Source organism: Delphinapterus leucas, chromosome 19 (genome assembly GCF_059928025.1).
Source record: "Delphinapterus leucas isolate spDelLeu-1000000601 "Yukka" chromosome 19, BTC_Dleu_Yukka2, whole genome shotgun sequence".
Taxonomy (NCBI): Eukaryota; Metazoa; Chordata; class Mammalia; order Artiodactyla; family Monodontidae; genus Delphinapterus; species Delphinapterus leucas.
In genome coordinates, this window is record NC_143147.1 from 8,250,885 (window position 1) to 8,273,969 (window position 23,085).

The following is a 23,085-nucleotide window of genomic DNA, read 5'->3' on the forward strand; positions in this document are numbered from 1 at the left end:
ACCTGAAAAGGTGGTTTTCCAACAAGGCACTGATATATCACTGTCCCTATGCTCCACAGGTCGGCCTTGGCATCATAATGTTGAGACATAATAACCTCAGGAGCCTGGGGATAAAACAATTCAAGAGACATGCATTAGGTCATTTACATAATTAATATGTATGGATTAATTAGCTGGAAAAGGTCACACTCCTAACAAAACTACAAAAATAAAAACAACACACTGTGATGTTGCCCTAATCAAATGATACTGCAACGAATATAGAACCACATTCTCACATTGAGGCTTACTGGTAAATCTCAGAAACAACGGCACATGAAAAGAAGCAAGTTGCAGAAACAAACATTTCTATATAATATTATGGACACATAAACTACAAAAAGAGTATTAAAATAGTAATAAAGAAAAATATACCCCAATTACAGGATAGAGGTTACTTCTGGGGTAGGAGAGTGGGAAATGGAAAAAGGAGGGCTACGGAGGACACATGAACTGTTTCTGAAATACTTTATTTGTTTCTAAAAAAAAGATCAAAGCAAACATGACAAAATGTTAACTTTGTTAAATACGGATGGTAGGTACACAAGTGTTTGCTATACTATTCCTGTCATTTGAAAACTTTTAAAATAATGGAAAATCTGTTATGCAAAATACAATAATGAAAACTATCTTGGGACTTCCCTGGCAGTCCAGTGGTTAACACTCCGCACTTCCAATGCAGGGGGCGTGAGTTCGATCCCTGGTCGGGGAACTAAGATCTCACATGTTGCTCAGAGCAGCCAAAAAAATAAAAATTTTTTTTCTCTGCTGCTTTGTCACAGCTATTTTCCCACCCTCTCATTAGATGTTGCTTTTTAAAAATACCATCAATCAAGGCAAGCACAGCATTAAATAGGAATGTCAAATACACTTAAAAGATAGTGAAATTTTATTTTCCAGGCATAACATTTTTATTTATTGGCCTTAATAAATTTCTTATTGAGCCACCTCCCTTTAATAATCAGCCCAAGCACTCTGTCTATCCTCAAGGTTATTAGTTCAAGGCTGAACTACTTCACACTCAAGAAGTGCAAAATAGTATTTAATTATATTAAATTATAACATTTACTATATAAGCAGTAAGATTATGATCAGGAAAAAGTAAGTCTAATACAAAAAATTTTTTTTGAACTTTGATTACTAGTTCCCTTAGCTCAAAGCGGTTTTATATTAGAAGAAACCCTAATTGAACATAAAACCATTTTAAATTAAAACTGAAATAGGTACATTTATTTACTTCACAGGATTCTGAAGTTCCAGAATTAAGGTATTTCCAGGCTTAACACCTCACATTAGTTCAGAAGTTTCACAGCTTCACCCTGTTAGACCTGACAGTAACCACAGGAGAGGATAAAGAGGAAAACTAAGATTTTTTTTCAGCTGTTAAGTGTGACACTGATGGAAAACACTTCTACAATATAGGGATACTGTCTAAAGAGACAACATGCAGAAGATGACTACACCCTACAGCTGAAGAGGTACGTGCCCCAAAAGGTTTTTTTTTAAGTATTCCTAAAATTATACATTATGTATAGCATGACCATATTTCATCAACTTTTGTTTTCAATTTAATCTAACAGGAGATTTCTACCATAATAACTAACTAATCATGTTAAAAAATAAACGCCAATGGGCAAAGATGACAGACTTTCACAGTCTGCTATACTAAAGTGAAAGACGTCTGCATTATGTCATTATCAGTAATAGAATTAACATTTGTAATATAATAAAAACTCAGACTATATATAAAATCACATCTTACTTGGAAACAAGCATTATACTTAAATTCCAATGCTTATGCTGCTGTGCTGTAAACACACAAGGATGCAAACACTCACTCACCATGTACATTGGAGACCCACACAGCGTTGCAGCCATCATGTTACTATGTAGGTAACGAGCAAAACCAAAATCCGCTATTTCACAAAATAAAAAGGAGACAATCAAATGATATCTTTGCTCAGTTAACACAGATCATATGATTCTTTAAAGATATAAGAGGGTACAAAAGAACTGTGAGAAATTAAAGCTTACTGAATAAGACTGTCCACCAAAGAAAAAAGAGCTGCCTCACTTTCAACAAGTTAAGAAACAGTAGTCATCACCAACTGCACAAGTCACTGCTCTGCCAGTTTTGTAACCAAGAAGGAAGTGCCACACTTCGCAAGAGAAAATGCTAATTATAATACATGATTCATTAATACAGCTCTCATTCAATATCAATACCAGGCATAGAACTGGGGCTGTTTTTGTCCTCCTCCAGATACCAGATGTAACCCATAAAATATCAGAGATTTCTTAAAATACTGCTAAATAATTATTTTTCCACCAACGAAGAGAAAAACTTTTTTAAAAATCTAGCATTATAAACTGCTTCAAATAATCCTGAGAGTGCTAAAAAAACTTCCAAGTAAGAAGCCTGAACTAAATGATCTCTCAGGTCCCTTACGTTAAAAACCAACAAGCTGTAAAGAATCAGGGTTATTAATTTGCTGCCAGCAACCATGATACATTAGCTTCCCTGTGATAAGGAGAAGCAGGATTTCCTGCTGGGAGTCACACTCAGAGTTCCTAGCATGGGGTCTTTGGCCCCGTCTAGCACCTGCTGCCAATAATGTAAAGGGTTCCCATATCCAAATGTACCTCACTGAACTCAATAAAAATTTTAAAAGTGTCTCAACAAAGTCCATCATTCTAACAAAGCTGAACTAAAATTATCTAAAAATACCAAGTTCCAAAAACGTTCTTTGCATGAGACAATACATAGCCAGGTACCTATTTTGATGCGAATGCCACTGACAGTGGACTTCCGACGATTGGCATAGGACAGCAGGATGTTCTGGGGCTTGAGGTCCCTGTGGATGATCCCCTTGGTGTGCAGGATCCGCATGGCGGCTGCAATCTGGCGCAGAAAGACTCTGATGGTGTCTTCACTGAGAGTGCCCTTAGCTGGGAGGAAAGGCGCTCCGTCAGCATTCAAGCAGCATCTGCATATTCTGAGGGGAATACTGAGGGAGTGCGGAACTGGGATTCGCATTTTCTCACTGTTTTTACTTTAACAACTTAAGTCTGTGAAGAGAGAGCGGATATCTCAAAATTTTTAATCGATCTGTTGTAAAGAGAACTGATTTACACTTGCATCTTTCATTTTCACTGGTGTTCCTCTTTGGCTTTCCTCTCGCATTTTTACTGGGAAGAATGAGCATAACAAGAGGTGCTCAACAAATGTGAGTCTCCTCCACAAGCCAAAAATAAGTCCCCTTCATATCAAATACCTGGAATAAATGTCCACATTTAATTCCAACCATTACCTGAGCATGAATTAAAAACAGGTGAACTGCTTGGATGGCGAGACTTGGGCATCCCCTCCACGTGCGCCTGCCGGGGTTGGTGGCCCTACACCTGTCTCCTCCCATCTCCCTGCTGCCAACACACCGCCTCACTGCAGCATGTCTCCTAACTAAAGACACCCGTAAGAAGCCATGTCTTCGGTGCTATGAAGAGGTGGTAGGAATGATCTGAGGGTAGTCACTGTTCAGCAAACAGCAGTGTTTCTACGCGCACACTGGAGCACGTAACGGAACAGAGCTTGGTTTGGGGTCAGGCTGCCTTTGTTCAAATCCCAGCTCCTCCACTTACTGCGTGACCCTGGAAGATGACCCCTCTGTGCCCATCCTCATCTATAAAAAGCTGAAAATAGACTAACCACACGGGGCTGTTGTAACAATCAAGCAAGACAGCATATTTAATAATAGAGACTTCAGAAAAAGGCCTGGTACATAAGTACTCAAATGTGGGCAGTACACAAATATATACTTCATGACAGTGGGTCTAAAAGTCATTCCTTGAATCTACATTAGGGATTTAATATCCATGGCCCCATTTTAAAGCCTTTGTGAACATACTTCTGCCCATACAACTCTAGAATATGTTCTTTATAACCTTTCCATATGCACTTAAGATTAAGTAAGAAATAACTAACACTCAGAACAAGTGAAATATTACTTTAAAAATCATTTTAGGGGCTTCCCTGGTGGCACAGTGGTTGAGAATCTGCCTGCCAATGCAGGGGACACAGGTTCGAGCCCTGGTCTGGGAAGATCCCACATGCCTCGGAGCAACTAGGCCCGTGAGCCACAACTACTGAGCCTGCGCGTCTGGAGCTTGCGCTCCGCAACGAGAGGCCGCGACAGTGAGAGGCCCGCGTACCGCGATGAAGAGTGGCCCCCGCTCACCGCAACTAGAGAAAGCCCACGCACGAAACAAAGATCCAACACGGCCAAAAATAAATTAATTTATTAATTAAATTTTTTAAAAACATCATTTTAATGACACATTAAGTGAAAGTTTATGTCCTTAACATCTTCAAATAAACTAAATCCCCATGGTTTAAAAATTACCAAATTGGGCTTCCCTGGTGGTGCAGTGGTTAAGAATCCACCTGCCAATGCAGGGGACACGGGTTCGAGCCCTGGTCCGGCAAGATCCCACATGCCATGGAGCAACTAAGCCCGTGCGCCACAACTACTGTGCCTGTGCTCTAGAGCCCATGAGCCACAACTACTGACCCCGTGTGCCACAACTACTGAAGCCCGCACACCTAGAGCCCATGCTCCCAACAAGCGAAGCCACAGCAATGAGAAGCCGGTGCACCGCAACAAAGAGTAGCCCCCGCTCGCCGCAACTAGAGAAAGCCCGCGCGCAACAATGAATAAAAGACTCAACACGGCCAAAAATAAATAAATAAATGTAGTTTTTAAAAAAATTATCTAATACTTTTTCCTGTGAGGGTAGTTCTTAACCTACCCACTTTTTAAAATTCTTTGGAGTTCTTTTCCTGATGCTATTAAAAAATAAAAATCCAAATACGCTAAAACACATGAAAAGTGAAATCTTCCCTAATCCCATCCTGGAGATGAATGAACACTGTTTACCTCTGGAGTATATTCTTCCAGATCTACTTTCCCGCAGGTGGCAACACATAAATGACTGCACATTAGTGGGAGCATCAAATCAACAACTAGAGCTTTATTTTTGTAATGTCTTACTTAAATTACACTGAAACAATTAAAATGGACGGTAGGGCTTCCCTGGTGGCGCAGTGGTTAAGAATCCGTCTGCCAATGCAGGGGACACGGGTTCGAGCCCTGATCTGGGAAGATTTCACATGCCGCAGAGCAACTAAACCCGTGCGCCACAACTACTGAGCCTGCCTGGTAGAGCCCGTGAGCCACAACTACTGAAGCCCACGCGCCTAGAGCCCGTGCTCCCAAAAAGAGAAGCTACCGCAATGAGAAGCCCGTGCACCACAACGAAGAGTAGCCCCCCGCTCGCCGCAACTAGAGAGAGCCTGTGCGCAGCAACGAAGACCCAACACAGCCAAAAATAAATTAATTAATTAAATGTATTATAAATAAATAAAAATTTTTAAATGGATGGTACAGGGCTTCCCTGGTGGTGCACTGGTTGAGAGTCCGCCTGCTGATGCAGGGGACGAGGGTTTGTGCCCCGGTCCGGGAGGATCCCACATGCCGCGGAGCGGCTGGGCCCGTGAGCCATGGCCGCTGAGCCTGCGTGTCCAGAGCCTGTGCTCCGCAACAGGAAAGGCCACAACAGTGAGAGGTCCACGTACAGCGGGGCGGGGGGGGGAAAGGATAGTACACAGTTTCTTCCATTTCATTCATTTACATTTTCATTCTAGGGCTTAGAAAAATTTTGCTACTTTAAATGACTACAGCTGCTTAGAACCAGTATCACTGCCCCATGACATACTATTGAATAGACTTAGGGTTTATCTGATTCAGAGTCCAAATTCTAACACTGTTCCTGTGGGGAAAAATTAATGACCTAGTTTAGGCTGCTTCTGGGCACAAACGACAGTAAAAAATTCACATATTTCTATGAACACAGGATGCCTACTCTCAACACAATCCCATAAATTGAAATTCTCACGTTACAAGTTTAACATTTTAAAGGCACAGCTATCATGAAAACTCTCAGGTGAATGAACTCTTGAGCAGTTCGCCCTAGCAGGGCAGGCTCAGCTGTGGCTGCCACACTGAAGATATCTGCTAGAATTAAAGTACAACTTACCAAGTCTTATTTAAAACTTGCAATTGATAGAATTTGTTTTCTATCTTTTGATAGAAAAGGGACTTTATTTATCAAAGCAAATAAAAGGACTAAATAGCTGTCTTGTGATTTAGCGGCGTTAGACCATCCAGACCTCTGACCGCCGGATCTTCCAGACCAGTGCTCTCCAACAGAAATACAATGTGAGTCACATACGTACCTTCAAATTTTCTAGTAGCCACATTTTCAAACATGAAAAGAAACTGGTGGACTAACATATATTTAATCTAATACTTCCAAAATATTATCATTTCAACCTATAATCAATATAAAAAACTTAAGATATAATCATTCTTTTTTCCTATGAAGTGTTCAAAATCCAATGTGTGTTTTATATCACAGCACATCTCAATTCAGACTAGCCACATTTCAAGAGCTCAACAGTCCCACGTGGTCCATGGTACCATATTGAAGAGTAGACAATTCTTTAATTCTAGACAATTCCTTAAGGACGAAATTTAGTTTACATGTCTCTTCAATTGGCAGCTAGAGACCAGGGAGAGGTTAAATAATGACCAAAATCTCATAGTGATTAAGTCATATGAACAACAGAACTACTGCAAACCAGCCTGCCTGCCTGACTGCGGCATTCTGGTAAGCTCTTTACTCTTGGGTCTCCTGTTCTAGCACTATTGCTCTGGAATATCCAATGCAGAGTTCAACATCACAGACAAAAGTGCTGTTGAAGCTGACAAATCTGCTACAGCAGCATCAGCACCTATGTCAGTCCAACAGGATTTCTGTGAAAGGAGGAAACTGATATTCCAATGAGGGCTCTAAACGGCTAAGGTGCCCCTCAACCTGACCCCAGGGAAAGGAGCTTTCATCAGGATCACTAAGCAGTCAAGGAGTTCAAGATTCACAGGTGGACCAGAAGGTAAAGGCAAGGTGTCTTCTAGCTCCAACTCCTCTCCGCCAGCAGTGAAGAAAGTGCCTGTCTCTGCACAGTATCCACTAGGAAATGACATTTTGAAAAATCTTTTCATCAAACTGAGAATTTCTTAAAAAAGAATCTCAGGGAAATACAAAACACACATGGACTAAACTCCTGAGTTCAGGATAATGGCTGTCTCTAAGCGGGAGGGACCGGAGTAGGATCACAGAAGGGCCTACAGGAGCTTCAGCCGTATTTAGAAGGAGTAATCCTTGTGTTCTTTACATTATTTCTACATGGCTTTCCAAACCTCAGCAATATATTCTAAAGATTTTTAAAATCTCATTTTCAATTGCACTCCTCGTTTACTTGAACATTTGAAATATGTTGTTTCTCTTCTGTAAACTGTCCATACCCTTTGTGCGTGTATTTACTGATGTCTTAGTGTTTTCACAACCAACTGCCATGGCCTGTCTCTAGGCTGAGTGACGAACCTCCCCCTTTTTGCCTACTCCCCGTGTATCTTTAAGGGGAGGGAAAGTAGGTGCTGGCCTCACCTAACGTCGTTTTAAAAAGCACTTTTGAGGGACACAATTTGATTTGAGCACTTACTGTCCTACATGAATACACTTTAGATACTAGCAACATCCAGTACTAAAATCTTACCCCTGGGCCACAAAATATCTTACCTCTGGGCCACATAATAATTTCAAGGTTACACTTAATCCCTTATAACATTTTTTAAAATTTACGAGCAACATTCACATTAATAAACACATTCTTGGATACATTCTTCCATTCTGGTTTGCTTTGTTTTGTTTTGTTTCTGTGAAGTAAATGAAATGGGCTTAAGGTTCACTGACAGCAGCCCACTAGCATCTTTTGAAGAGAAATTCTGTTGGTTTTTCTCTCTTGGGGAGAGGCCCTACCTCTCAGACTGTCCGAGAGAGGCACACATAAACAAGTACTTATACACAAGCAAAGTTTAGGAGCAAAACCACAACAAATGACAGTCAGTCAGCAAAGTGACCACAATTACACATACACAAATATTTACTGAATGTTTCTATACAAGTACAGAAAACAGGGGTAGCATATTTCAGAAGTAAATGAAGACTAAACAGACTATATTACTACACTGAACACTGACAAAGTAAAAAAAATTACCTTGCAAATAATCTGCCAGGTCTCCACCATTGCAATACTGATATATAAAAGAAAAAGTAATTAAAATAAGACACTGCTTCAAGCTTAATTCAATTCATTATCAGTTAACTTTAATTAAAAATACATTTGTATATAATATAAATCTAGTCTCACAAATTATAAGAATTATAGAATCAACATTTAAAAATTTTATATTCCTTATAAAATAGAATCTAAATCACTGAATCAACTTTATTAATCCAAATTTTCAAATAACCTACCATCAATTTTAAAGTACCTATTAATCAAAAGAAATTTGAAATAAATTAAACAGAAACCTGTATACTACCTACCTCCATCACCAGAAAGACAGAGTTGGGTAATTCCTGAAAGTAAACATATTAAATATGGTTTAGATTAGAGAAAAAATTAAGCACAAATTTTAAAAATAATTACAGTTAATAAAAAAAGTACATGTGTCCATTTTAAACAAGTAAAATGAACTCACAAAATCCATTCGTAAGTGAAATTTAAAATCCCCAAAACAATGACATAGCACCTCAGCTTCAATGACACTAATGTAGTCATCAAAAAGTTCAATTCTATTCATGGAAAGAACTAAAGAAAGATTCATCTTTTGGAAGAAAGATTCATCTTTTGGTTATGGTTATGGTAAATTTACCGCTTGTGGAAAAAAGGAAGGATTCTCTGGTCCTCAAGGAAGCACTTCCACTTTGAAAAGTTTACGATTTGGAGCAATGACTTGATAAATCCTCCCTAGCAACACTAAATGCACAATCTGAGTTCTGGAATACATGATCCAGGATGCTTAGTTCTTTGTTTTTCTGTATATTTGAAGGCAATCACATTACTTGGGAATTGCTGGCAAAGGGAAGACATTTTATCACATGAGAAATCATTAAACATAACTTTCAACAAAATTTTCTTCTTCTCAAGTATAAAATACAAAAATCTGATCTCAAACCAGTGTTGTTTAATCACGTAGGAGCACCATACCCTAGCTACTGCAGAGGAAAGAGAGCGAGGGACTCTTAAGGGGAGGCTAAGGAGACACAAAGAACTTCTGTTCCTTCAATATGACAAAGACACATTCCCTTCTTGGTTTTCACAATTTTGGGGGTACACATAACCACTTAGTTTCCCCAAACATTCACTCACTCATTCAATAAATAAGGCAGAAATACTTTAACATCTTTGACTTCTCGGGCAGACCTTCTTTTGAAGGTCTTTGAAGCATTGCTTCAAAGGAAGCATTGCTTCCTTTGAAGCAATGAAAATCTCCACAGATTCAATCATTCTCTCCAACACCCCCCTTGCGTAAAGGCCCGTCCTTTACATGAAGCACCGGAGTAACCTGCAGCAGGAGGAGCTGCAAGAGCCAGGAAGAGTCAGCAAAGGCAGGAGAAAAAAACGTTCATTTTTTAGCAAAACCAATCAAGCCATCTATATACAAATCAAAACTGAAACGGTACTGGAGCCCAGGGAACTAAGAAATGCTTGTAGGGTCAGAAAGGCTGAGAAGTGAGGCCAACATACCTGTGAGCCAGACCACACCAAGGGTTTTCCAAAGCTGAATATATATTTACCCTCCCTTCTAATATTAAGACATCCACATCCTCAACTACTCCCCAGAACTTCCACCAACAAAACTAAACATAATGAATTTCATTTTATCATTTCCCTACTCAAAGTCCTTATTAACTTGATAAAAAAAAAAACCTATTCTCTAAAAAGAAGGGGAAAAAAAGGATATCATTATGAACAACTCAATGCCAGTATGCCAAAATTTGCATGAAACGAATACACTGAAAAACAATTTGAGGGGCCTTCCCTGGTGGCGCAGTGGTTGGGAGTCCGCCTGCCGATGCAGGGGACACAGGTTCGTGCCCTGGTCCGGGAAGATCCCACATGCCGCGGAGCGGCTGGGCCCGTGAGCCATGGCCACTGAGCCTGCGCATCTGGAGCCTGTGCTCCGCAACGGGAGAGGCCACAACAGTGAGAGGCCTGCGTACCGCAAAAAACAAACAAACAAACAAAAAAAACAATTTCAGGAAAAACACAACTTACTAAAACTGACAAGAAGTAGAAAATTTGAAAAGGTATGTATCTGTTAAAGAAACTGAATTATAATTTAAAACCTTTCCACAAAGAAATTCTCCTTAAGTTTCAGTACAGTCCCAATCAAAATCGAAGGAGGTTTTGTGCATGTGTGGAAGTTGACAAGTTGATTCCAAAATGTATGTGGAAATGCAAAAGGCAAAGAATAACTAAATATCATGCAGAAAAAGAAAAATAAAAGTTGGAGGATTTATACTACTAGATATCAAGTATGATACTAGATATCATAAAACTATACTGAAAAAGACAGTGAGGTAAAGGCTAAGGGGACAGAAAAGAGTCTAGAAACAGGCCCCCACATGTGAGCTCGCAATGCAGAGATGACAGTACAGAAGGGAAGGATGTCGGTTCAGCAACAGATCAACTGGCTCCCCTTTGTAAAAGTAAATGAATTGTGACCCCTACCTCACGCCACATACAAACTCATTTCCAGGTAGATTATAGAGCTAAATGTGCCAGATAAAACAATAAAGACTCTGGGGAAAAACAAAGAACATCCTCATGACGCTAGGGTGGGCAAAGTTTTCTTAAATATGACACAAAAGCACTAAATACAAAAGGAAGAAACAATACACTGGACTACATTAAAATTAAGAATTTCTACTCACCAAAACAAATGGTTAAGATAGCAAAAAGGCAAGTCAGAGTGGGTAAGTCATTCACAACACCCATATCTGTCAAACGACTCATATCCACAATATATAAAGAACTCCAACAAATTAATAACAAAAAGACAACCCAATAGAAAAACAAGCTTCTACAGGAATTTCAAAAAGATATTTAAATGACTAATAAACTTACAAAAGGTACTCAAGTCAGGAATCATCAGGAAAACGCTAATCACAATCATAGTAAGACACCTCATCACCTGAATGGCTAACACTGCCGAGTGCTGGCAAGGATGTGGCGTGACAAACTGACAAAATGTGGTGGGAGTGTAAGCCAATACGCTGGCAGTATAAGCTAGGCCTGTGCATAGCCTATGATCCAGAAATTCCTCTTCTATAATGAAGTCTCTGTAAAAACCCAAAAGGACAGGCTTCCAAGAGCTTCCAGGATGGTGAACATGATGAACTCTGGTGAGAGTGGCCCACTCAGGGTGGATACCTTGCCCTAAACATCTCTTCCATTTGGCTGTTCCCGTGTTACATCCTTTTATAATAAACCAGTAATCTGGTAAGTCTTCTCTGAGTTTTGTGAGCCACTCTAGCAAATTAATGGAACCCAAGGAAGGGGCAGGGAGCAGACCAGAGGGCTGGGAAAACCACTTCAACACAAACGACAAAGAGCTGCCAACTCTGATTCCCTCTTCTTCACCTCATACAGTACTCAAGTCCTATCAACCCGGCCTTCTAGACATTCCATCAATCTGTCCAGGCCTCCCTGTTTCCACTGGTGCCTTCACCCACCCAAACACCTGCAGCATGGTGGCCCCATAGCCACCCGTGCCCACTCTCCACAGAGTAGCCAGTGTTTTACACACTTTAAGAAACTTGTATGCCTATTAATTTATAATGGAGAATATGTCTTTCTCTAACCATAATGATTAGGTCTAATACTCTCCCCATATATACTCCCTAACTGGCGTAAAAATACCTGGAATGCTAATTCATAATCAGAAGATTGCCCAAGGATTACAGAAAGAAAGAAAGCAAAAGTAGGTTTTCCCCTTTCCCCAAAAGAAGAAAATTGCTTTTTTTCTTGATTATAAAAAAAGTATGTGCTTATTGCAAAAACTTAAGATACATAAAATCTGAAGGAAGAAAGTTAAAAAAATCACCTTAATCTCACCATTTGAAAGAAGCGCTATTAATATCGTAGTAGTCTTGCTTTCATGCATCTATAATACCTGTACACATATTCACACCCAAAGGAAGCATGTACATGCTAGGTTTTTTAAATTTTAATATCCTTCCATATCTTTCTTCTACTCATACAATCATAAGTTAAACATACACATACTTTACTTTGAAAAAACGGGATATCATATATAGATGTCTGAACCTTGCTTTCCTCACTCAATAATACACCAAAGAAATCCCTCCGGGTCAACTACATACAAACAACTCTTTTTCATAAGTGTGTTATATGTCATAGTGTGACTATATCACCATTTATTAAGCTATTCCCTTGCTAAGGAACATCACTTGTTTCTAGTTTGGGCCATTATAAGCAAAGCTATATTGGCTCTTGGACATACATCCTAATTCTCAAGCTTTTATGGCTCTGGGATAGATGCCCAGGAATCTGGGTTGCTTAGTAAAAGGGCGTGTATTTCTAATGATGACAGATATTTCTCCTCATTGAAAGATTTTTTCACTACCTATTATATACAAGACACTATTCCAGGTCCTGAGGATACAGCAGAAAGCCAACAGAGTTAAATGCCCTGTTCTCCCCAGTCTTCAATTCTAAGAAGGGAGGGTCAGGCGCAAGACAACACGGAAGAAATATGTATGCAGAGCACGTTAGAGGTGATAGGTGCTTGGGAGGAGGGGAGACCGCGCTGGGGAGGGACTGCAGTTTTATTTAGGTGGCTAAAGAAAGCGTCCCTGAAAGCACAGCGCTTGAAGAAGGACCTAAAGGAGGCTGGGGCGTGCCTGTGCAGGCTACAGACACGGAGACTGTCCTGTGCATACAGTCTCCCTGTAGGGGACACGGCGCTCCAGGAACCACAAGGAAGCCTGAGTGGACGGAACACAAGCAGCGAAGCACAGAGCAGGGGAGCCAGAGCCAGGGGCAACGGGGTTGGGCTTTCACTCACAGGAATGGGGTCCGCACAGAGGAGGGACACGCCCTACCTGCACTACGGGGGGAGGGCTCTGACCGCAGTGTTGGGACTATTCTTCAGGGCACGGGGGCAAGGTGTCGCCAGACAGCATCCCCAAAACATTCTAGCAGTTCACATTTGTGCCAGTGACACGGGAGAATAGCTTACACCTCCCCCTAATCCCACCAGTAAGAATTACTGCACTTTTTAATTTTGCCCACCGGAAGGCTGAGAAGTGACATCTGTTACCTTAATTTACATTTCCCTACTTGTTCATGAATATCATGCATTTCTTAGCCATTTTTATGTCTCTTACAAGAACCAACAATTTGTATCCTTTGCTCACTTCCTCTTTGGGTTGTCTTTTCCTTAATTTGTGAGGTTTATGCATTTTAGGTGTCAGCCCGTCACCTTTCAGGTTGTACAAATTTTCTCAAACTGCCATTCGTCAACTGCACGTTTTTGCATTTTACTGTGGTATAGATTTAAGTGTACAAAGACTTGTGACACATGTATACACCCACATAACTACGCTTCCAGTCAAAATACAGAACATTTCCATCAGCCCAGAAAGTTCCCACATACCCCTTTTCTGTCCATCCCTGATACCAAGTAGCAACCTCTGATCTGCTTTCCCCAATTTCTATCACCCTAGCTGAGTCCCGTCTCCTCTTGAAACTCACAAAAACAGAATCACACAATAGCTGTATATAGCTGGCTTCTTTTTCTCAACATAATGTTTGAGATTCATATGTTATGGCAACTATCAAGTTTGTTCCTTTTTACGGCTGTCAATTTGTTCACAATATTATTTGCTATGAAATAATTTTAAAAAATTTTGTATGTCCCTACCACTTTTATGGCTTCTGAGCTTATCTTGATTTAAAATACCTTTCTAGCTCTTAGATTACATATTTAAGCCTTTAATTCATCTCAAAGTTATTTTGGAAAATGATGAAAATAGACACCCAACTTCATTTTGTCTCAGTTTGCCAGCACCATCTATGAAATGCATCTTTTTCTCACTATACTAAAAATTACCAAGAGGTGGATGTTTATCCAGATCACTGACATTCACGCAGGGAAGTATTCCCAACTAACAATATTTATCTCATGCCCAGAATGCTCAAAGATATGTATCTTCTGAAAAACAGACATGATATCACCCTCCAAATGGTTCTGCACTGTCCTCAAACTAGAGATCCACCCCATGTGGCCCCTCCACCCTCTCCTGCATCACTCAGCACTACTCCTACCTACCTCCCATCTGCACTCCCACCACATCCCTTCTTCCAGGTCCTCATGCTAGCTCGTCCCTCCTGTCAGCTCCTCCCAGAGGCCGCATCTGCATGGGAAGCTGACCTGTTCTCCCCGCCCCCACTGGAGCCCGGCCTCCTCCCACTTGATTATAGATTCATATATCTATTTAGAAAACTCTAAAATAAATATAACAAACAGTGGTTGTCTCTGGGAAGTGCCGTGTCTTTTCCAATTTATTTGTGTTGACAATGTTGGAATATTTTAACTGTGGGCATATATTACTTTTGTAATTAGGGAAAATGTGTTTCTTTTTAAGTGTCATCCAAACTGAAACCTGATCACTACAAACAATGTCAAAAGTTCTCAATTCATCAAAGTGCACACAAACTTGAGGTGGACCTCCACAAGAGATGGCCAGTGAGAATGGTGCCAACACCCTATACCCCCTGATGAACAGTCGGAATCCAGGAAGCAAATCCAAACTCTGTTTACTTGACAGCCAAATGCTGAAGACTAGATTCATTCGACTAATAGTTCTTAAGTTTATTTTTACAAATTAGTTCCAGGAGTACACAATGCACAAAACAGTAAACATTCTCATGCAGTCACCTTGACATTCCCAACTGTTCCTTAATTCTGGTTTCTGAGTACATGTTCTCCCTGATGCTACCTCATTGTGCAGCCAAAACCAGTACTTTTAAATATTTCTCATTCTGATAGAAAAAATCCAACTACACTCTCTACCCTGAAAGCAAGACCTACTCTGAAATTGACAGGGTTTTCTGCACTTCTCAAAAGATGGGAAATTAAGAGTTAATGTTATTTAACAATTTTTGTAGGAGGCGCTGGCTTGTACCACGTGGTGCCCTCTATCTACAGAGACTAAAACAACTACACAAACAGCTCTGAGGAGAACCGACATTTCAATACGGACTGTGACATCAGATCAGTTTTACTTTAAACTTTTTTCCCCTTTCTTTCTAGGCTGCTTTGAAATTTCTCAAATGAAGGAGTAAATTACACCTATTTAAATAGGTAATAAACTATACCCACAGCACGCACATATTCTGTGCGTGGAGTTTAAACTGCAACATTTTTGGAGAACAATCACACACTGCCATCAAAAACTTTAAAACTGTTCATGCTATTTTTCCTAGTAATTCCAATTCTAGAAATTCAACTTACAAGAAATAATTGGGTATCTTCAGAAGGTATGTATTCTCCTCGTAGCATTTTTTTTTTTACAATGGGAAAAACCTTAACATCTTATAACATGGGTTTAGTTAAATATAAATACTCTGTGGTATGATATGACATGAAAAACGACATACAGAGAGCAGTCCGCTAAAATTAAAGGACACTAAGAGCAAGGACTTCGTTCTACTCACGGCTTTGCTCCTTTGTTCCTTGCACTTACAAACGCCTGGCCACCGTAGCCCCTCAAACCTCACACGTGCTCATCAGTATCAGACCCCTGGGGCTCTCACTGGGTGCATACCACTGGCCAAGTGTGATTCCAGTATTCAGGGATTTATAAAACACAATATGGCCCCTAAATATAAGCCAACTACTTGCTCTGATGCTCCACCCAAAAAACAGGAATTTTCTCCAAAGTTGGCCTTTTAAAAAGGATTTCCAAGGGTAATTTTGACTATATAGAAATGCTGCCTTAGAAGGTAACTTCTGAGGACTTCCCTGGTGGCTCAGTGGTTAGGAATCCGCCTGCCAGTGCAGGGGGACACGGGTTTGAGCCCTTGTCCGGGAAGATCCCACATGCCGCAGAGCAACTGAGCCCGCGAGCCACAACTACTGAAGCCCACACACCTAGAGCCCGCGAGCCACAAGAGAAGCCACCGCAATGAGAAGCCCGCGCACCATGATGAAGAGTAGCCCCTGCTCACCGCAACTAGAGAAAACACGAGCACAGCAACGGAGACACAACACAGCCACAAATAAAAATAAATAAAATAAATAAATTTATTAAAAGAAAAAAAAAGAAAGTAACTTCGGAACCCAGCCTTCCCACCTCCACATACAATGCAACTCTACTGTATGCCATGGCGATAATCCCAGACAAATCTAGATGAATATACAGAGTTTCTTTGTTTTTATTCCACGTATTGTCTAATATCTCCACCATTAGCAAATGTTGCTTTTGCAATAAGAAGAAAGCTCTACCTGATTTTTTTAATAGCTCAAAATAGTCCTTTCTACATTTATCACAGAGATGCTAGATCTGGACTTGACCTAAGACAACACTACTCCTATAGTATATTATCTGTCAGTAAGTTTACTCATGCAGCCCATTATTTATTTTATCCTTCTGCCCTATGCTATTGTAAACAAATTCTTAATTAATAAACACACAGCTCAAGCTATATATCTTTTCAACAAGAATGAGGCAATTTTCTATTTCTGTTAAGATTCACTTACATTTGTATGAAATAGAAAAAAAATTTAAGTTCTTTATTAACATACAAATATTTCTTTAAAAATCCAAAATAAGGTACCTGAACATCATAGAGCGCTACAATGTTTTCATGCTGAAGTTCCTGTTAAGAAAATCGAGAATTCAAAATATTTGTATTTATTCTAATAATTATAATATTTCAATACACAAATAAAACTAAGTATACACACACATATATATCCATTTATACTACTTCTAGTATACCATACTTCTGTTACTAGACTAGAACAATTCAGTCTACTGAAGAATAAAAACAAATGTGCCTGATCAAACTTTACTTGGGGCCTAAATATTTTTTTACTGTCCTAATTTTTTAGACTCTTAACAAGGTGAGTACTCTCATTTACAAAATAAAGGTCAGAGTTAGTACGACCACATACTTTCTGCTAGTCTTTCAGATTTAATATACAATTTCTAACAAGAAAGGCATAAAATTCCAAAGTGCTTTTAAAAAGCACCATTTGCCTAAAAGAACACGAAGTATACTTCAACAAGCTATAATTCTTACCAAAGAGCTGTCCAGAGAATAGTAGTTCTGATGAATGTTAGATGAAGGTTCCATGTTTATATTACTTTGGGAAACACTGGGTTAAACGCACCTAAATTGGTCTCTTCATTATATAATTTTTTTCGACTTTCTTTAATGAGTCAAGTGCTTTGTCACTCTCCAAGAAGTATTTAGTAAACAGGATTTTCCACACTTATTTGACCACGGACTCTTTTTTTCCCTCAAAGCATCCCACTTGGATAACAGTGCTTGTGAGTGATCTAAAAAGACCACTTTAAATAAATAAATAAAAATAAAAAGACCACTTCCAAGGAAAGTAACTTTGTTCAATTTATAAGGAAGAAAGATTCCAACTGCCCCCATTTCTCCCCCCCCCCAAAAAATTAACTATAACATGAAAGGAATCAGCAGAAGAGATAAATAATGTGTAAGAGGCCCCTGCCTCTTCTCAAACAATAAGGCAATAACTAAGGGAAAGAAATGATGAGAAGCTAAAAGCAGTTTTCATCTAATCCCTCTAAGCACTGGCCAAGAGCCACAAACATCTATTCTTAAAAACAGCTTCCCAGTACTCAATGTTTCAAAAAATTGAGCATGCAAAAAATGAGAGCAACAGGTGAACATTCTCAAACTTGGGGCCAACTACCAAAACTGCAAAGGATGTCATCATGTATCCATTTAAGTTTTAATCTAGTATGAAATATCACATAAAGAAACATACCTTTAAGATTTTAATTTCCTTCCCAAGCAGTATTTGTGATTTTGACAAGTTCTTTTTATTAATACTTTTAATAGCTACCTCCCAATCAGTTTTCTGGAAAGAAAAAACACTGTTACTCCTGCAAATTATTCCACAGAAACAATGCAACAGCAAAAAAAAAAAAAAATCTATAAGCATAAAGATGTTTTTAGCAAATTCATGTAACAGGACTGAGAAGAAAAATAGAAAAGAACCCGAATCTCTAACAGAAAAATGATTTCATAAATTAAAGGTGTAGCAAGCTAATGTCCTACAAGATAGCCAGTAAAAATAAATATGAAGACCACGTAGTAACAAGCATTAAGCGAAAAAAGGACACAGTTTATTTACAACTATTTAAAAGTTATAGAGAATAACCTCGGAGGTGCTACAGTTAACTGAAAACAGGATTTGACAGCTAGGTAAGATTAAACGTGTTTTCGCTATTTTTTTTCCCTTGAGTTTTAAGTTACTCTCATGATAAAGTCAGTAGTATTTATTACTTTATCGGCTAAGCAACCAGGCCATCCCTTTGGACCTGCCCCTTGCCCCATGCCTTCTAGGATTATTTCCACTCCCGAGGTGCCTTTCCAAATTCTTTAGATCCTGAAACCTGCTGGGGGCCTGTTTGCGAAACAGCAGAAGCTTAAAAAAAAAAAAAAAAAGCCAAGCCCGCTTTCGGGTCGATTTGGGTCTCCCCGCGCCCCGCCCAGCCCTGGGGACTGAGGCCGGTGGGGCCGTCCGGGCCCCGCGCTGGGAAAGGCGACACCGAGTCGGGGAAGCCCCGGGCTTGCGGACCGCCGGCCGGTTTTCCGCTGGGTCTGCAATTATTGGCCACCGGGGAGGGTCCGTGCGCTGCCGGCCCGGCCCCGCCGCCGCCCTCTCGCACCCGCCGCGGCCGCGCCTCAGGCGCCGCCGGCCGCCCGGCCCGGCCGGCGGGGCTCACCTGGCGGTGCCGCCCCCGGAAGACCACAGCGAAGGCCCCGTGTCCCACGAGGTCCCGCTTGCTGTACTCGAAGTCGCCCACCACCTCCATGGCCGCGCCCCGGGGTCGGCGCGGGCGGGCGGGCGGCGATCAGCACCGCGGGCCCGCCGGCCCCGAGCGCGCCCGCCGGCCGCCGAGCTGGGGCACCCGAGGCCCCGGGCCCGAGCCGGCGCTCATGCCGAGAGGCCGGGCGGAAACGGGGAGGCGCCGCGCAGGGCCGGGGTCAGCGAGGCCTGGCGCGGCCCCGGCCGCTCCTCATGCCGGCCGCCGCCGGCCGCGGGCTCCCTGGCGAAGCGGGCCCCCTGACGAAGCGGGCTCCCTGGCAAAGCGGGCTCGGCGCTGCCGGGCAGGGGCGCCGCCGCCTCCGTCACTAGGCGCCCCCGGGGCCACGCGCGCGCCCGGGAGAAGTGCAGGCCCGGGCGCCCCTCATCCCCGCCCTTCGGGGCCTCGGTCTCCCCGCGGGCACTGCTCAGCGCCGGCCGCCGCCCTTCGCCGGCCCGGCCCGATACCCTGCAGCCCTGCCCCGCAGCAGCCCCGCACGCGCGCGTCGGCCGCTCCGCGCCGACTGCCGGCCCTCCGCGACGTCAGCGCATCTTCCTTGCCGCAGAGCTCGGCGCGGCAGGCGCGCTCCCTCCGCCGGGAAAATGAGTGCCCAGCTGCTGATGGAAGCTGGAGGGAGCGCGCGAGCCTGCGCGCCGCGGGCTGGACCCGCTAGGAGGCGGGCTTCGGGGAAGCGGGTCGCCAACACCGGCGGCGGGAGAGACAGGGGCATCCCTGTGCAGAGTGGACCCCGGGCCCGCGGTGAGGGCAAGGGAGCATCTCCCAGAGCCCGGCCTTTCCCGTGCCCTCCAAAGCCAGGGGTCACGCTGCCAAGTCCCAACCCTTCTGCGTTTACTGCTCAGGGTCCCTCACGACGTCGTGCAGGACAGGGATCCTGCACTTCTTGGGGTAGCTTGGCTTCTGTGAGAAGCTGATGACAGCTCAGGACTGTCCTCCCCGAGAATTGCCAATGCTCGCAGACTCAGTTTTGCATTCTTTCAAGGCTCTAGTGAGACCGCTTGATTCCCGCCTCCGGTGTCCTGCCGGTGTGACCTCAGACTTACCTTAAATCACATAAGGGAGTTTTCTTTTCCACCCGATTATTAACTTTCAAGCGACAAGGAACTTATTTGTCACCTTTCCCTCAGAGGTGTCTTACGAAATCATTTTATAAACCACGTGCTTGAGAATGTCAGAAATCTCAGGTCCTATCATGCACTGTATGTTCACTGGTTTAACGTATTTGCTCTCAGGTTATCCCTCACCTCCAGAGCTACATTTCCCACCCCAGGCCTATCCCTGCACAATGACCTCTGAAGGCAGGGACCCTGAGAACCTCCAACCTTGAGGCAGTCAGCGGAGAAAATCTCCGGAGAGGAACTGGCCCCTTCCTGAAACCCTTAAAATATGGGGTCTTGGGTTTATGCTCCCAACTGTGCACACCTACCTAATTCCCTCCCTACTTCAAAATCTGGCCCAGGTGCGTGTTAGGCCCTGTGAAAGTCTGCAGCCTTCAAAAATTAAGAGCAAATGAAGCAAGTTTGCACATACACACAAAAATTCATGTGGAGATGATTCCTTACCTCTTTGAAAGATTCTCTATCTTCCTTTCTCTTTAAACATGAGTATTTAAATAGGATATAAGATTCAATGTGCCAAAATTCACTGAAAAGTAGTTCTCTGGGATAAATATCTTACAGGCTGTAGGACCCTGGACCAGCCACTTCATGTCCCCTGCCTAGGTTTCCTCATCTGTAAAGTGAAGATATAACATCAACATATACCTTCACTGGGTTGTTAAGAGGATTGAAGGACTGAAATGTGGAAAGAGCTTGGAAGATTGCCTGGTTCTACGAAGCACTATTTCAGTGTGTGTTGGGTAAGTAAAGTGAGATCAAAGCTGGCCACAGGCAACCCTCCCCCGACCCCGGCCCAGTGCTGGGGTCTCCCCCTTCCCTCCTCTGTCCAGCCCCCAGGTGGTGCTTAGGTGAACAGAATGCAAGCTTTGCAGTTCTAGGGATGGACCGTTACACCGCGTAAGATCTGTTTATCTAACTGTCGCCTGGAGAATTCACTTCCTATAAACTTTCTGTGAAGAATCAATGGGTATAAAATTTTTGGACAGCAGGGAAGCAATGGGGAGGACTAACACACCTGGACCAAGGCTGGCAGCCTTTCCCGTGCAGTACCTGACAACAGCCAACATTCCATGGAGCAGAAGGCGAGCTGCCCAGGCTGTCCTGAGGTGCCCAAGCTGCTAGTTTCAGGATCTGTCGCTGAGGTGCCTTGTGGGCCTCAGCACCCTCCGTGAGCAGTGCTTCGACCTTCCTGCTGGTCACCTCACCATCCAGGTGAGGACAGGTGTATCCTCTGTCAGCTGAGCCAGTGCATGAGACATCATTCATAACTCAGCCCTGTTCACATGGTTGCATCCACTAGGAATTGAAGTTAATTGAAGCTAATAATCAATATACAATTTTGAGCTGTTTATATTTAATATCATTAAAATTATATCCCCACAGTAGGACCTTATGGAGATGTTTTAAAGAAGCCACTAGAAGCCCTTAATTCAGACCTGCATCCCATCCCGTACACACAGGCTAAACAGGGGCCCCAGGAACACACCATTGCTTTAAAAAATAAAGTATGCAGCATGCACAGAAGGATTTCTGACCTCAGGGCTCACTACCGAGGAGAAGTGGCGGGGGGCATGTGGGGTGGGAGAGCTTTGCTAAGGAGATGTTTAGTTAGTGTTTAGTTAGGACTATGTCGATAAGCACATAACCAACATCAAATGTGATAAAGCAAAAAAATAAAAGAGGAATGTAGATAAAGATACAAGGGTAGCTCTCGGGTTCCCAGCAGAGCCTGGGACTGGAGGAGGAGTCTGCTTCTTTGTTCCTTCCCCTCAGGGCTCCGTGGACAGGGCAGAAGAGCAGAGAGCCAGTAGCCAGTGGTCTCAACCCCAAATTCTTCAGAAAGGGATTCTGATCAGCCCCGCTTAGGAGAGGTGCACTGAGCAATCATCTCAAGCCAGGGACTGGAGTTGAGGGGGGCAGGTCGAATTGTCCAAGGCTGTGGGTGCTGTAGGGAGGGTGGAGAAGCAGGGGCTGGGTGGGTAACTCAGGAAGGGTGACTGGGGGGCAAACTTAGGTTTTAATCAGGAATGCAAGCAAGGGAGATTTTTACTTTACTTCTGAAAGCATGCAAAGTTGCCAATCTGATTCACTTTCATTGTTCTTTGTTCTAGTAACTGTGTGTGTATATGTGTGTGTGTGTGTGTGTGTGTAAACATGCCTGTTGACAAACTATTGAAATGTTTCAGTTAGTAAATTGTGTAATAGTAACCGCAGTGAGAGGTGAAATCACTTACTAATAAAAATTCTAACATAAACTTAGTTGATCAGCCAAATGCCACGGGATGCTATGATGGTAAAAGGACCTCCTGTGACAAGTAAATGTGACAAGTGTTCACGGCCCCATCTCCCAGGCAGGCAGGCATTCTGAGATCAGGAGAATCACCAGTTAATTATTCTCTTCAAATCGCATCATTGCTGTTTGCTTCTATTTTCGTTCTATTGTCTACTTTGATCATACTGCTGATGCTTTGAAATTCTTGGGACTGTTAGTGTGCAGAGCTTTGTTGTTTATACGTGTACGATTTTAGAGTAAAATATGGCAATAAGCACATAAAGTGAAGAGACAACAAAGTTTGGATACATTTCTTAAAGCTTTTAGAAAATATAACCACAAATCTTCTGAATCATAAACACAAATCTTCTGGAATGATATGAAAAACAGACTTCAGCCAGGAATTTTCTTTTTTCTTTAATGAATTTATTTTTTTTTGGCTGCATTGGGTCTTCATTGCTGCGCGTGGGCTTTCTCTAGTTGCGGTGAGCGGGGGGGCTACTCTTCGTTGCGGTGCGCGGGCTCCTCATTGCGGTGGCTTCTCTTGTTGCGGAGCATGGGCTCTAGGTGCGC

The 23,085-nt window shown here is 42.4% G+C and overlaps 1 protein-coding gene across 11 annotated transcripts in view; it reads right to left on the reverse strand.

The window, feature by feature from the left end:
* The window catches only part of ULK2 (unc-51 like autophagy activating kinase 2), a 66,208-nt gene extending 46,608 nt beyond the window's left edge, over positions 1 to 19,600 (reverse strand). For 5 of the 11 annotated variants that reach the window (XM_089900256.1, XM_022560971.3, XM_022560970.3 and 2 more), the window contains exons 1-8: positions 19,024 to 19,599; positions 18,060 to 18,152; positions 16,871 to 16,912; positions 8,545 to 8,577; positions 8,213 to 8,249; positions 2,815 to 2,988; positions 1,882 to 1,955; positions 3 to 104 (exon numbers count right to left, since the gene is read on the reverse strand). In XM_089900256.1, coding sequence (XP_089756382.1) covers positions 3 to 104; positions 1,882 to 1,955; positions 2,815 to 2,988; positions 8,213 to 8,249; positions 8,545 to 8,577; positions 16,871 to 16,912; positions 18,060 to 18,152; positions 19,024 to 19,113 — 645 coding nt within the window. In that variant the 5' untranslated portion in view covers positions 19,114 to 19,599. The other 6 variants (XM_089900258.1, XM_089900259.1, XM_089900254.1 and 3 more) reach the window with 3 other exon arrangements.
* Positions 19,601 to 23,085: the final 3,485 nt, after the last annotated feature.